At 42.5% G+C, this 16,338-nt stretch overlaps 1 protein-coding gene across 1 annotated transcript; it reads left to right on the top strand.

Annotated features, from left to right (window-relative positions):
- Positions 1-1,294: 1,294 nt before the first annotated feature.
- Positions 1,295-16,332, top strand: etnk2 (ethanolamine kinase 2). The gene is made up of 9 exons (XM_005726669.1): positions 1,295-1,942; positions 6,806-6,943; positions 7,032-7,153; positions 7,620-7,760; positions 9,889-10,031; positions 13,451-13,534; positions 13,627-13,787; positions 13,885-13,958; positions 14,251-16,332. Exons 1-9 carry the CDS (start codon positions 1,796-1,798, stop codon positions 14,321-14,323), a joined length of 1,083 nt encoding a protein of 360 aa, XP_005726726.1. The 5' UTR covers positions 1,295-1,795; the 3' UTR covers positions 14,324-16,332.
- Positions 16,333-16,338: the final 6 nt, after the last annotated feature.

Here is a 16,338-nt window from a genome sequence, read left to right as displayed (position 1 = left end):
CTTTTCCCCCCGTGTGCCCCTCTGTGTATCTGTGAAACCTTGTTTCCCCTCCTTGTGTTTTATTCCACGTTTTCCCCAGCCCGTTATGTCCGTGCTCTCTCTCCTCCTGTCTGAACCTCTGTGTACTTCCTGTTTTACTTTGACAGTCTCTCGTCAGTATGTGTCATGTTGTGTTCACTCCTGCCCTGCCTTGTTACAATTATCTGTGTCAGCTGTGTTCCCCATGTGCTCCCACTTCCCTCTTTTACCCTCTGTGCATTTATGTCCACGTCTCCCTCAGTTCAGTGTTGCGTTCTCCCTCGTGCTGTGTGTGATTCTCCCTGTGTTTCCTGGTGAGCTTTATCTTTAGTTTTTCCCCAGTTGTATTACTCGTGATCTGTCTTTCCAGCAATAAAGCTGTGCTTTCTGAGTTTATTCCCCGTGAGTTTGCGTTTGGGTCCTCTCCTGCCTGCCACACAGCCTAATCATGACAGACACATGCCTTTGTTTTTATTTTGTTATTATCTTGTTTTTGTCAGGAAGGGGGAAAAAGATCATTGGCTAAAAAGCAAGTGGTACTAAAAAGAAACAGGTCGAGAAACATTTGGCAACTAATTAGATTAGTTGGCAACAACTCTGTAACATTGCTAATGCAAACAGGCCAAGACTGACATAATCCCTACATCAAATATCTGAATGTAAGTGAGGTGTTTTTGAATTAAAGTTCTCTTTAAAGTTATGTACAAACTGTAGAAATGGGTTAGCATCACTTTCCTTTCCAGACTATATGACCCAAAGGTGCATTGTATTATTATTTTCATTACTAAGATTATATTACAAGTGTTTGGGTAATTAATTGTGCATTTTTAATTTAGGTGTGGTTGCATGTTTCAGTATTCTCATTCTGATTCTGATGGCAAAGAAAATAGCCTACAGTGTAAGACATTTAAAATAATGACAAAATAATGATATTTTCATATCATTATTTGGATGATCTGATATCCTCGTGTTGGTGTTGTTCCCAGACCATCATGAAAATGTTGTTCCAGGTTCAACATTGCAAATGACCAATCACATTGTTGTGACGTTATTCTTTTGCGCGCCAAGCCATTCCTGCATTTATGAAATTCCAATGTTGCAAGGACAATGTCAGCCCTTCTCCTTTTAGCATGCTCCATGATAACAAGCGCGTCTATGTCAGATGTGAAACTCCAAAAGGAAGACTAAATATCTATAAATCATAAATCACACTAACGCTCGAACCACCTGCTAAAACAGCGAGGCTTCAGACGTCATTAGTGACGTCACTCGCCCTTAAAGAAGCAAGCCTCGGCACGCGCTTGATAAAAGCCTTCCTGGATTTCTCGACGGCGCAGCGCGTCCCATCACTAATTCCAGGCTTCACTTTCAAAATTAATTTTTCCATTTTATCAGCTATCATTCGGCTGAACCCGGCACTGCTCGAGCATCTTCGGAAGTAATGGGCGTGCTCGAATGCAGAGTGCGTCTCAACCGGCGGTACAATCGGATGATCCCGGGCGGGCGGAGCCAATTAGGAGGAAATGGTACAGTTGGCTGACTCCTCCTAAGAAAACCGGCGACGACCATCAGTACCCGGCAGTTTCATCGTACATCTGTACCGCTTTCAACTCAACGTTACAGCAGCGTGTTAAATCTCTTGAGCCAGTCTTAGGTCACTCACAAAAACCACACCAACACTTACTTCTAAACCAAGCGGCACTCGTATGGTGCAATTTTTTTTTAGAAATATACGCCAAGGGCTTGGAAATTAACGTTTCAGAGAAATTGCTGCAGGATGGAGACGCAAATACATGTACCCGTGGGCTCGCCGGTAATTAGAAAAATCCCAGTTTTCGTGGACGAGCGCAACGTAACGGAGGGAGCGATGAAGCTCATTAAAGAGCTGAGACCGGCGTGGGACTCGAGCGACGTCAAGACCAAGGTAACGTTAGCCGCAAAGCTAGCTGTACTGATTATGCTAGGCTAGGAAAGGATTGACAGCTTTGCAGCATCACCGGCAAGCTAGTAGGAGGGTCGTGGCAACCTGACATGTCGCCTAGCTGAATTTATTTTATTGCACCGCCTATAGTTGACTATTTCTATTTTCTTTACCAACTAAGAAGTTGAAATTGGTTTTGCTTTAGAGAAAATTTACATTTATAGGTTACCGTAGCTATCAAGGTGTTCTAATTAATTAGCAAACTTGCACCAGGATGTCCCAAAACTTGGTACGCTTCTTATCTGTAGTGTATGCCCAAAGTGCCAATCGCGTAGGGCACTTAAAGACGGTGTGAAAGCTGGTATAAGTCGCGCTGTCATCTTGGTGTTGGAGGACAGCTGATGGTGGCGCGATGGTCAGTTTAATAGAGGAACACGGTGATCGGTAATAATTACTAGTTCAAAGGGACAGACTGTGTTACAGCAGGTCCCTGAGCTTTGTGTTCATTATAGCCTGCAGCTGATTGCTGTGTCTCGTTTCTTCCCAAATACATGTGTGTGAATCCTAATGATATTAGACACACTAGATTTTGGACTTCAATGGAGTGTACATGTTGGAGGCCAAGATATACAGTCTCTTCTTTTAAACCGTTTAAATGTTTTCTTAAAAAATAGTACTAAAGAAGTGTGTGTGTGTGTGTGTGTGTGTGTGTGTGTGTTTTAATAAACAAAGAACCGTTGGGAAAAAACATCTTCCAGTTTTACTATGTCCACTACAGAGGATATAGCAAATAGGCTGAGTCTCCGGATAATATTGTTGTTGTTCCCATTTTATACAAGTAAAATAAAAAACTTTTTTTAAAGTCTTTTAAAGTCTTTCGTCTCCCTGAACATTTCCTCAGCTACAAAAGCAGAGATTAAACATCAGCCCCAGTCATATGTATCTTATCACTGATGGGCATTAGCAAGCCAACATGTCTCTCTAGCTTTCAGGTGATGTCAGATTACTGGGACACGCCCACCTGAATGGCAGAAACAGTACTGCTTGCCCTCCAGCAATTATTTGAACTTTGAGTTTAATTTAGCGTAATAGTTACTGTGCTACTAGATGTGCTAATCAGCATTTATTTATAGCTGCTGTAGATTGGGCACCAACACGTGAGCACACCTCTGCCAACCCTGCCTTACAGGTCAAATCCCACCAATCATTGCTTCTCACCAGCAGCCCAGGCTGTTAGTGGCAGCTCATTTAAACTGTAAAAATGATTTACCTGACAATGGAAAAATACTTTACTGTTATGTCATAACATTAATGTCACAAATTATTACTACTGGAATTTTAGTGACCCTGCACTGTAAAAGTCTAAGTCAGCAAACCGTAAGATTTACATGTGGTAGTTTGAAAACTTTTATCCTTTTTATCCATACAAAAGCCATCTACTGTTATGGTATGTGGGCTGATGGTGATGCCAGCCATCTGAGAATACAAATTCAGATGCAGGCAGACAGGACATTGTTGGTTCTTTTAAAGGGGAAAGAATTCAATTCAATTCAATTTTATTTATATAGCGCCAAATCAAAACATAAGTCGCCTCAAGGCGCTTCATAGATACAGAGAAAAACCCAACAATCATATGACCCCCTATGAGGAAGCACTTTGGCAACAGTGGGAAGGAAAAACTCCCTTTTAACAGGAAGAAACCTCCGGCAGAACCAGGCAGAATGAGATCGCAGATGCATGCTTTGCAAATGAGCTTTCTCCAAACTGTAGATAAGCTCTCCATTAGCATAGGAAGAGGAATTGAGTCATTTGGGAGGGGTTCAGAGCAGAGCCGCTGTTCCTCCACATCGAAAGGAGTCAGTTGAGGTATTGCCTTCTGGGTAAGGTGTTTCAGTTGGGTACGTCCTACCTGGAGGAGGCATGGGGCAGACCAAGGACACGCTGGAGAGATTCTGTCTCTCGGCTGGCCTGGAAACACCCCAATAAGTCCCCGGATAAACTGGAGGGCTCGCGGGTTGGTGAGAGGGAGATCTGGGCTCCCTGCTTAGCCTGGTGCCCCTGCATCCCATTATCAGATACTGGACGATTTATTCATTCGTTATGTTAGAGCTGAACTTTTATTGAGTAGTTGTCATGAATTTTTAAACAGTGGAAATCATTTTGTCTTGATGGAGTGATCAGGCCTGAGAGTCAACAGGAGAAAAATTGTATGAATTGTATTGATCTTAATTTTTAGCAGGTTTATCTTTTTTTTTTTTTTTTTAGTACCTTATTTGTTTATTTTTTATTGTTTTTGAATACATCTATAATTCCCTTTTTTTCGGACCCTCATGCTCCTGTAACAAGTGAATTTCCCTACTGTGGGAATAAAATCTATATCTAATATTTGCAAATTAACTTTGCATTAAACAGGGGATTAAAAGGTTGGAAGTAAAGCCTTGATGTTGATTTACAAAGTTGAAGGAAACTCTTATATGGAATTCATCGTCATAGGCCTACCTCAGGTTTGTGCTTTTGCTTATACTTTGATGTGGGACGATAATAACAATGTGCTGTAATAATATAGGCCATGAGCTAAACATCCACCCCTATAACAACGTCATGACATACTGTACCATTGGGTATGTAGACAATGGTGCGTATCAGCACCTTTATTCATTGTAATATAATAACAGTTGGTGGCAGATGTGGTTCCAAGAAGTCTTTTTTTAAAAGATTTCCCTAGAAGTGTGGTGGTGTTAGGTAATCCACAGAGACTTGACTCGTCAGGGAAAGGAAAATGCATAATTGATTCCAGGTAAAAGGATCTAGTAACTGTTGTGTCGTAGCTGGGTCAAAGTTTTTGGAGCAGTGAGCGCTACAGAACTGTTAAAAGTCCTCAGTGGCACAGTCTAAGCCCAGCTGCTTCAGCCCTGTATTTACATCCTGGTTACTCCTCTCCCTGGGCCTTGCACAACAGCCACCTGCAGCTGAGGATGTGACCGTGTTTACCTCGACTTTTCCAGGCCAGACTGGCAAAACTTCTCTCAACGACTACCACTCTGACAGTAGATTTATACACCTGCACTGTTGACAGGAAGACCTGACCGGCCCTGCCACCTGGACAGGGAGATTTTTATTGTCTATTGCCAAACATCCACACACTTCCTGAAAATGGCAGAGTGCCTGCAGCGACAGAGAAATGGTCTCCTCTTACAAGTTTCACATAACGAAGACTCAAAGATTCACGTCAATCAAGGGAAACCTGTTCCAGCCTGTACAGTGAGGTCACCCTACAGGGACCTGGTTATTGGTAGTGGGGTGGTTGAGGGGGGAGGGGTGGATGCCACCATCAATGTCCCATGCAAGCAGTATATGGCAGAATGTTTACCTCTGTCTGGGTCCAAGCTTATCGCTGTCTGTCGATGTATTGATCGTAGGTCTTAGCAGCGTATTGTGTGGCGGGCAGAAGGGATCAGTCACGTTTTGGCAAAGGCGTGTATGCTTGTGTATGAATGGTCATAACAGGGATGTCTGTCGCCCATCTTTGTGGTGAGCCACGTGTGGAATGCCAGATATGCGTGAGTGAGCGTCTGGTCCTTGGGGGGGAGATGCAGACAGTGTGTATGTTGTTATTGTGTCCGCTGCAGCGGGACGGACCGGCCCACCACTGTCCACTGGAGCCACGCTGTCACTCCGATTTTTTTGTTTTTTAAGGCCAAGTTTCAAACACACAAGGCTTTTTGCTAACTTTTCATTTTAGAAAAAGCATTTGACTCAGCTTGTTGACAGCATCACTCTTTAAGACTGATCAGGCGACGTGCAAGAAGTCTTCACCAGTGATATGAAGGAACACTCAGGGTGTTTTTACACCTACGCTGTTTAGTCCGTTTTAATTGAACTCTGGTTCGTTTTCCCAACTGGTGCGGTTTGTTTGTGTGGATGTGAACATAGTAACTGCATTCACATGTGGACCAAAACAACCACACCAAGAACCAACAGTCCAAAGTCCAAACGAACTCCAGAGAGGTTCATTTACAGTTCGTTTACAATGTGAACGTGAGCCGATATGAAACAAATACTGGGTGTACATTACAAGCTTAAAAAACATCCTGTAGCCAGATAGAGAACATCACCAGTTAACCTTTGGACTGTGGGAGGAAATCAGAATACATGGGGAGCACCCACGCAGGCACTAGCAGAATATGCAAGGTCCACACAGTTGATGGATTTGAACCCTGGACCTTCTTGCTGTGACGTGACAGTTGTAACTACTGCACCACCGTACCGTCCAGGATGATATGATCAAGATAAAAATGTTTCCTCTTAGACTAAAGGGAGTAACTCAGTATAATGTTGGTATGTCATCATCGTCATCAGCGTAAGGGGACAAGTGGGCTTGGTGGATGCCACACAAACACTCAACCACTTGTCGAGAACATGGTGGCAGATGACTCTATCTGAGGACTGTATCTGTGTAGACCGCTGCAGAGGGCTGTTGAACCACTACACTCTGTAGTGTGCATTCATTTTTGATGAGTTTTATGCCCTACTGTAATATCCCTCTCCATGTCACTGTCCATACACTGCTCTTGCTAACACAGACTGACCATGCCCTGTTCTCATGTTCTTGTACAACTATTATTCAAACAAAATCTTAGTAAGATGACTTAAAAACCACTTCAACATTTAGCTCAAGTCTTCTGTGAACCCTGCGGAGGCGTTCTGACATATTCATCTCATGTAGGTCAAAGCTGTATGGTGTCTTCAGGGTTGATGTTGACTTAGAGGTAACTAATAGCTTTCAGGAAAACAGTCCTGAAGCACCATGGCGCTGTACAATCAGAGGCTCTGTTTGAGACGAGATGTGGTTTCATCTTTTTCCAGCTCTTCACCGATGGAACCACCAACAAGCTAGTGGGCTGCTACGTGGACGACAGTCCAGATGACGTAGTCCTGGTCCGAGTATATGGAAACAAAACAGAGCTGATTGTGGACCGAGACAATGAGCTTAAGAGCTTTCAGGTAGTGTTGCCGCGTTGCAGAGTCCTAAATTAATTAACGTAAGCAGTTGTTTGCTCCTACCTCATTGTCATCTTTTTGTGTCTCCTAGGTGCTGCATGCTAATGGTTGTGCTCCTCGCCTCTATTGCACCTTTCTAAATGGCATCTGCTATGAGTTCATGCAGGGAGATGCACTTGGAACGCAGGATGTCAGAGATCCTACTCTGCTCAGGTGTGAATTTGTCACAGCAATGTTTGAATGGGTTTTTTGAGTTTACTCAAAGATGGTGAAAATTTTAACATCAGTGCTTTTCTGCCTCATACAACAAAGATTAGACACATGGAGAAATGCACAGGACACACACAAAAAGAACTGTATAATGAAGAAAACGGACAATTCCACAAGGTTCTGAGCTGAAACGCAACATTTAGAGGGAATGCTTTATCTGGTAACACAATGTTTTGACTGTGAAACAGTCTTCCCATTGTGGACGTCAGCTCTGTGTAGTGGACATTATGTATTTTCTTGTTTTAATTCAACTATCTCCAGGAACTCTGTAACCAAAATTTGTCCTTGTAGATAAATGAAGTAGGACACTCTGCCACTGTACTGTGGGGATTCTTTACAACTAGATACTAATGGTCTGTAGTTGAAATCTTGCCACGACTGTAACCTTGTTCTGTCTGTCTCCGCTCAGGCTGATAGCCAGGGAAATGGCTCGTATCCACGCCATCCATGCACACAACGGCTGCATCCCCAAACCCAACCTCTGGATCAAGATGCGGAAATATTTCTCACTTGTAGCCACAGAATTCACAGAGCAAGCCTCCAACATCAGGTGAGCTCCTGCTTATCTACTTTCAAAGCTCAAAGTTAAGGTTATCATTATCACCGTGATAATGATGCAAATAGTCCATAAAGCCCAGCATGAGTTTCCTGTTAAATGAGAACATAAGCTGTTTGCATAGAGCCTGAAATATTCTGCAAGTTCTCCGTGATGAAGCAGTGGGGTAGTTGGGCTTTCTTTGCATAAAAAATGACAGAGATAACTGCAAAAAGCGTACGACTGTATCCTGTGCGGTTCATGTATTGATGTCCAAATATAAACTTTAACATTATTTCTGGGTTTGAAGGCTAACAAATGTTCCTGTTGGCACAGCACTGTCCATTTGAGAATGCGTTAGCAATTAAGACTGTCACGCAGCTGAAATACTCGGCACAGACTCAAGTTCTCTTTATTTTTTCCAGGTTTGTTTAAAAAGCACATACGACTAAATAAGCAATACACCTTAGCTAGTCTCAGTAGAAGAGAGTTAGGTGCTCTGCTGCAAATACAAGGTCTCCTGTTCCATTGCAAGCACACATACTGCAAAGTCGCATGATTTGACAGCATATGGGATATAGCCCAAATCAAGTCTGTAGAGAGAAGTAAACATGTGCTAAGGTCAGACGCCGGGAGGAATTAACCAATGACACAATAATGTTATTGCTATGCTAATTAGCTCATTACAACAATGGAGCAAGCTTTATATTTCTACTGAAATATGTCAAAGCAGCATGGAGACAGTAAACTTTTTAATCTTATCTTTGTGTTTTATATGAGTAAAATATCGTTGACTTGTAGCTTTAGCATAAAACTGAACACTTGGCTTGCAGCATAGAAAACACCAAGATATTTGTCAGCCAAAAGATGAGATGTAATAGAGATGTAATTTCCCAGCCTTACCTAGAAGTGTGTTTAATGAAAATGTAAATTCATCTCTATATAATAAGGAGGATAGCATGGCAGAGACATGTGGAGCAGATAAAGTATACCATTTTATAACCTGGCCAGCTGCCCAGTCCCAGCTAATATCTTTGTTCTCTTCCCTGTTAGATTAAGTCCAGCATGTGGCTTATATAACTGTAACAATAATAGCAGACTGGATTAGGGAGTGTTTGGCATTCAGTGGGCCAGCAGATGTTTGCTTAGCCCGGTCTATCAGATCACTTTATCCCGTCCTTGGTAACACAGACAGCTAGAGTCCCTGGTCCTGGACAGCAGACACTTGTTGCACACTGCTATCTGAGAAGCCCTCATGTTGCGCTTCATTTTAATAGGCCGGTGTTATTTGTAGCATTTAGTCTAAATCAGAATCATTTCAGTAACATTTCCTCTGTGGATGACATGTTAGATGAGTTAAGTTTGAGTGAGTGTCAGAGAGAGAGCTAGCTAGATGGAGATCTGAGAGGAGAGGGTGCATCCTGTGTGCACACTGGTTTTCTCTGAGCTCAGACTGTCTTCAGATTGATACTGGAGTAATCCACATAAGCCCATTACATTTAACAAAGGGGTTTCTACTCAGCACTCTTAGCTTTTGCTTGGATGAGACTACCTTAGCTCTTTCTCTGCTATCTAGTAAGACCACCTTTGGACTGCCATCAGATCAGACTACACAATCTTAGCTGGGCTGAACCCTTCGTGATGCGTGAATCCTCAGTAGGTTTGTGTCATGTGCACACAGATGAGAAGAGCAAAGATTTATATAAATACTGGTGCAGGATATGCATGAATGTTTCAAGTACAGTGTGGAATAAATCGCAGATCAGATGTTGGTAGTCAGGTCTGAAAACTGTAGGTGTAATGTAGCCGTAATAACAGTGACTCCAGCACCAGGAGGGTCCACTGAGAACTTGTTTCTCTGCAACTGTGTTCCCAGGAGTCAGCAGGCCAGAGCCCCACTGAGCTTGTGTGTGCTGCCTGTGCATGTCGCACTCAGTTGTTTTCATTTCACATATGTTCCCACGTGGCATGATACCAAAATAATGAAAGGTGTTTTATTTAGGTGAAAAACGGCCAGTGAAAGTATTCCTGTGATACTTACTTAACAGGTGGACACAGTGTTGTGCGTGCAGCTATTCTGAATGGTTGTCACAACAATGTGCGCGACTACACTGACCTTCTCTCCATTTCCTTCCCTGTCCAGAATACAGCAGGAAGTTCCCAGCAAGGTGGTGCTGGAGCAGGAGATGGTTTGGATGAAGGAGCATCTTTCCACACTGGGCTCACCTGTGGTGCTCTGTCACAATGACCTGCTCTGCAAGAACATCATCCACAACAGCAAAGAGGGTAAGTGTCTGAGCCTTAATCTGAGCTTCTCGTCTCACGACTGTGGTTCTATTTTACAACCAGAATGAGCAGCAGCACTTCTAACTTCACTCCCCACACTGCCCCCATTCCAGTGGATCATTGACAGCTGGATCACTAGAAGTGAGGCATGTTATACTAACTGCCTGCACCAGCACAAAAACATCTTTTGGTGTTAACATGTAAAGGTTGGGAGTTACTAAAGTAATGCTTTATTTGCATAATATTTCCCTTTTAGTATAACTTTCTGTTTGTGCATCTATAACAACCAGCATGCACACATATAGCTCTCTAATATCATATGCTGACTTTTACAGTTGTTTCCTTTTATTCTTTAGGCAGTCTGTGCTAACATTTATAGAAATGGCCTTGGGCTTTGAGGAGTTTCAAAACAGACAGATAGTTGTCACATGTGTTCGCCAAGCTGTGGTACAAAATACTAAGAATTCTAATATTTTGTACCACAGCTTGGCTAATGCAAACAGCTGGACAAATTAGCTTGAATCCACAATAGCTGACTACGTTAGCATTAGCCATGACGCACAGTGCAGCATGCTGATAACCATCAATGACCGGAAAAAAGGATTTGTGTGCTCTACAAATGAAGAAGAAACACCCATAAACAAATATTATATGTTAGTTTGGTTTCTGGGGGGAAAAGCATTTGCCTGTTAGCAAATTAATTCAGCCGTAATGTTAGCATTCCCAATAACTAGGATTTATCTGGCGGTTACTAGGTTTTAAGGAAAACAGAAACATGATCTTTGCAACTAGAGCAGGGCGATATGGCCAAAAATATTTATCACGATATATATTTGAAAATTTGCGATAACGATATAACTGACAATATAATTGATGCGAGACAAAATACAACTCCACAACATTACTAGCGCAAAAAGACAACCTTCCATTTATTTTCACTTAAACAAGCAGCTGTTTTTTATGTATATTAAAGCTATATAAAAAATTAACAGTGCAAATGCAAATTCCTTGCTGAAAGTTTAACCAAAAAACATTTCCAGTAGAAATGGGCTGACATATCCTGAGCATAACCATGTATAATATCCACTGAAGTTAAAAAGAGGTGCTTTGCAACATTAAACTGCAGTGTGCAGTACGTATTTTTCGGACCATAAGGTGCACGGGATTATAAGGTGCATTAAGCGAAACAAAGCAGTCAGATAAATCAAACTTTATTAAACTCATTCTCCTTGCTTCCTCCACTTCTGTACCATTGATTCATTAATGCTGTATTCTCTGGCAGCTGCTCTATTCCCGTGTTGTTGCAGTATATTAATGACTAACCTCGTATTGTGGATGGATTATCTCAGTTGTTCTCCTGACTGAAGTTTGGTCCGTTTACAGCATCCTGCCATGCGATTGCATTTGTTTCTAACCATGAGGAACCTTCACGTTAACTTTTATAAGTGGAAAAGTGTTAGTGTTCGTCCTCCAGCTTCACTGTTTATGTTATGCTAACATAGCTGTGTCGCTAGCGATCACGTAGCAAATCATTATATACCAGCTAGCCCAACTTCAGTAACCCTACAAACGTCACTGCTGTTTAGTTTCCTGTCTTCATTTATGTTGGAAGTGATAGCAGAGCTGTACGTTTGAATTTTTCCAGAAATCTCTGTCAGAACAGAAGGGCCGATGGCGTGATATGGCAGCCTCGCTTCTGTCAGTCTGCCCCAGGGCAGCTGTGGCTACAACTGTAGCTGCCTCCACCAGTGTATGAATGTGAGAGTGAATGAATAGTGGTATTGTAAAAAGCGCTTTGGGTGCCTTGAAAAGCGCTATATAAATCCAATCCATTATTGTATCATGCTTAGGTAACTAGCGAAACTAGCGAGCTAACTTCCGCTAGCTTCCTGCTAACTTCTAACTCCGTTAAATGTAATAAATTTTGTTTTCATGGATGCCTGGATGTTAAACTTCATAGTTTCACCTGGTTAAGCAGCAATACTGATCGTTTTATTAAAGATGAAAGAATTGAGACAGTTTTTAACTCTCAGTGATGCTGCAGTGTTCGTTTGACCTGAAGAATACGGAGTTTGGGACCCAGATTACTCCCAGATTTAAGAGCATCTTAGTCCGACAAATACGACAATAACGACGGCCGCTTGCATGTTCTGCAAAAAAATGTGCTTTGTCGTGTATCTGACGGACAAACACCAAACCAGTTCCACATCACTGAGGTTGCACCATTTTTACAAACCAATTCTGGTTCATCTGTTTCACTCAACAATCGGCCATGTGCGTATGAAAACAAAGGCACTGCGCATGCGCGTTTTACTCATATTCGACTGCGATATTTCATTTTCCTATCGTTGCCTAACATTATACCGGTATTACCGTGAACAGTATAATATGGCCCAGCCCTATTTGCAACAGCACCTCTTGTACTACAATTCAAAAAGTTCTCTTTTGTAGGATCAAGAAACACATGCAGCGTGAAACAAGAAGCAAAACAGGAAAAAAATGAATGAGCGTGATGTGTGTAGTTATGCTTGTGCACCAGTTGCAGTGGTTTCATTAACACTGCATTCATCGGGATCTTCCAAAATGCTGCTTGGTCAGGTCTGCTGATATATATTTTGGGTTTATATAGTGCAACTGCTTGTAATAAAACAGACTTTATGTAAAGACTCAGCTCAGGATTCATATAAAGGACTACTCCCTGCTCCGTCCCCATCAGTTCGAGAAATAAAAAACCTTTGCTTAGATTATAAGCAACAAGCTGTGCATATGTTGTTAGTAAGTTATTAGTGGCAGCATTTACTGTCATACATATTGTTACTAAATCACCTCTGGAGCCACAAGCATTATTCCGTTTTTGTGGATTCATGTTAATTTGCCCAGCTAAGTCTATCTGGTCTTTGTATATCTGCTCCTTGTCTATAGTAACGACAGACTGTTGTTACTATAGACAAAGATCAAAGATTTGCAGTTTTTCAGTGCATTCATGTAAATTTCCATGAATGTTGCAAAGGCGTTGTTCACTGGCTCTTGTTCCGGTCATCCAGGTGTAGATGACTGGTGTACAGTTTGACCAACAAGTCCCTCCAGTGCGTCTAATAGTCACATAATCCCTCTACTTCCTGCTGTCTCAAGATGACCATCAAAAACAATCCCTGCCCCAACAAAGGAAGATTAACTGAAGCACACAGCGGTTCCATGTAAAGATGCTCTTCAGGTTCAGTCAGTAGCACTTGAGTGAAGAGGCAGCACAGCTAGCAGGCTTTTTAACTGTCTCTGACTTTGTCTGTCATGTGACCGTGCACTGCATGTGGCAGCAGTACCTGAAGAGTGCTTCATATTGCTTCCCTTCAGCTTTGCTGTAAATGACCACGTGCATAATAATGTAACATACGTGTTTTCCTTTCTCTGGTCTCCTTAAGGTCATGTGCGCTTCATCGACTATGAGTACTCCAGCTACAACTACCAGGCCTTTGACATCGGCAACCACTTCAATGAATTTGCAGGTCAGCAAAAGCACAGTGTGATTTACATGAGTTAGTTATGTGTTGGTGGTGCACAGCTTATCCTTCAACTGCACGTCCATGTGTTTGTTCAGGTATGACTGAGCCGAACTATGGACTCTATCCTAGTCGGGAGATGCAAATGGAGTGGCTCAAGGTGTATCTGCAGGCTTACAAACTCTTCACCAAGAACACAGAGGAGGTCAGCCAGCGAGAGCTAGAGACGCTCTACGTTCAGGTCAACAAGTTTGCTCTGGTGAGACAGATGTTGACAGATGCACACAGTATCTCTTGCAAGCTCAACCCTGCTGTTTCATGGTACACATCTGATATCTCATTTGTTTTCTCTCAAGGCTTCTCACTTCTTTTGGGGTTTCTGGGCTCTCATCCAAGCCAAATACTCCTCCATCGATTTTGACTTCCTGGGGTAAGTGTGCGTGTGTGAAGAGGTTAGCACTAAGCATCATGACTGTACACGCACACATACACAGAGACGCACACACCACCACATCCGTGCAGATGAGTTAAGCAAGTCATGGTTGAATGTGTTTGGGAATGTGGCAAAGGTTCACCAATCTGCCAAAAATTGTGTCCACAAACTTTTTTTATCTTATCTAAAGAACACATTTGTAATATTCCAAGAAGAAATCTTAGAGAAGAGACATCTCTGTGCAAGCGACAAAGTCAAAAATCAGTCTTTTCTGTCTCTCCGTCTGCAGGTATGCCGTGCTACGTTTCAACCAGTACTTCAAGACTAAACCTGCAGTGATGGCCCTGCAGATCCCAGAGTGAGAGGAGGCGACGGAAGCCAGAAGGATGAGGAGAGGAGCCCAGAAGGAGGTGTGTTTGAAGGTTAAATGCTGGGACTTCCTCTCCCATGAAGACGCTTCTGTGAGCCAGCTGTTGATGGACCACTCCTCGGTCAGCCTGGCATCCTTTTCCTGCAACAAGCGCAATTACTCTTTGATTCCCCCAAACTTTAGCTCCACGTACGTCACCGCTGTAGCCCGAGAATGACAAAACTTTCATGTGTGTATGTGTGCAAGTGCATTCGTCTGCGTTTCTAATATATGTTGAAAAAGCGTCACGCTTTTCCTCTTAGAGCAGCTGAACCAGGCGTAGAGAGGTCTGTGTTTGGGATAGGACACCAAAATGTTCCACAACGCTGGTAATGATGTCACAAGAGGAAGGAGAGGGTTGAAGAGTGTCAGGACGATGGTTTGTTTTCTGAAACTGACTACAGGTGCAGCCTGGTGTTAGTCCCATTGTATGTGTGTGTCTTGTGTGTGTTCCTTCCTCTGTCTCTACATATTTTAACACATTGTGACCTTTTCTCGGTTTTTTTTTTTCCATCACCTTTGGTGCTAAGTGCCCGTAGCTTTCTGCACTGAGCTTTCCTCGGGGTGTCCTTTCCTGTGCCCCCTGTTTTTCCTGTTGAAGCACTTTCAGCTTCTTTCACCACATCTTCCACTTATTCACAGCAAACTGCTGCTGCTTATGCTGCTAGAATTGTAAGACTTGTCTGCGTGTTAGTTGGTGTTTCATGCCAAACGCCACGTGTTTGGAACAGCAAATGGAAAGGTTTAGGTTGACTCACTGTTAAAGCTAAATGTGCATTTATTTATTTGTATTAACATCTCAGGTTAACAACTCTTTGGAAAGTGGTACTGAAGGAGGTGGAGGGGATGGCTACAAAGACGAGACCTCTGTGTGTGTTCCTGTCCTTGAGCATTATTTCCACCTTTTTGACTTTTATGGTTACAGCGCATCGCTCTGTTAAATTTTCCATTTAAGGTTTCCAGACATTTTGGAAAGTCACCACCTCTGTCATCCTCCCTGTGCCATGTCCTCCTCTCCCTTTATACCCTTTCATCTTTGATCGCTCACCAGTTCCCAGTTTTGGTCTTTGGTTGCTTCTCCCTTTACTCTGCGGAGGTTTATGCATCTGTTTTTCAAACCGTCCTGAAATCATAGCCCAGTCTCAGTCCCATGCTGTAATCCACTCTATTCATCTCAGATTTAGTGTCAAAACTTCTTACATAATTACATATTGCATAAGTTTTATCTGGGGTCAAATCAAGTGGAGCTTTCAAAAAGAATCTGGCGTGGGTTAGCTGGGGGGGGGTGTCTGTCACGAGATCAGCTACTGTTTTCCTGGGAAAAAGACCTGACTCTGAAAGACGAAGAAATCATTAACGCACAAAAGTACTCACAGCTTAGAAAGCAGGCTTCTTTGAAATCTAGCTTGTCTGTTTGTTAGTAAATAATTTTTTTCAGCTTAACTTTTGACTGAACACCTAACTAAGCAGAAATGTATCTGTTCAAGCCTGTCACCTTTTTCAAAAGGCCAGACAGATTGAGTGTAATGTGAAACATAGACTGTATAGAAAAGATGGATGTAATGTGATGTAATGCACTGTGATGTCAGCCATTGGTGAGCAGAGTCTCATTTTGAAGCCTCGAGTTCTTTCTGAGATGTGGCTCACAGATTTTGTCAGTCATATGCAAAATCGTACAGTACTGTAGTTAACTTCTGACTCAATAATAACTAGTAATAAGTTAATAATTAATATAATAAGAATAATAACGTACAAAAATTACATATTGGAAAGTGTAAGACTTGAAACTAGTAACTATTCAGACAATAAAGTCATCAATGATATGTTTGCAGAGTTCAAAAACTAAGTTTTTCCAGAGGCTTCTAAGCAGTTGGATGTCTTTTTGTGACCTCCCTGCAGGGCATCCCAGTCCCTGCAGGGCATCCCAGTCCCTGCAGGGCATCCCAGTCCCTGCAGGGCATCCCAGTC

Source organism: Pundamilia nyererei, unplaced genomic scaffold (genome assembly GCF_000239375.1).
Source record: "Pundamilia nyererei isolate P.nyererei 1_Seehausen unplaced genomic scaffold, PunNye1.0 scaffold00021, whole genome shotgun sequence".
Taxonomy (NCBI): Eukaryota; Metazoa; Chordata; class Actinopteri; order Cichliformes; family Cichlidae; genus Pundamilia; species Pundamilia nyererei.
This window is presented reverse-complemented; position numbering and strand designations above follow the sequence as displayed.

Excerpts from the sequence above, each read along its gene's own strand:
- etnk2 (XM_005726669.1), top strand. The coding sequence starts at position 1,796 with ATGGAGACGCAAATACATGTACCCGTGGGCTCGCCGGTAATTAGAAAA. Across the intron at positions 6,944-7,031 it reads ATGAGCTTAAGAGCTTTCAG|GTGCTGCATGCTAATGGTTG; the intron begins GTAGTGTTGCCG and ends TGTGTCTCCTAG. Across the intron at positions 13,535-13,626 it reads CCACTTCAATGAATTTGCAG|GTATGACTGAGCCGAACTAT; the intron begins GTCAGCAAAAGC and ends GTGTTTGTTCAG.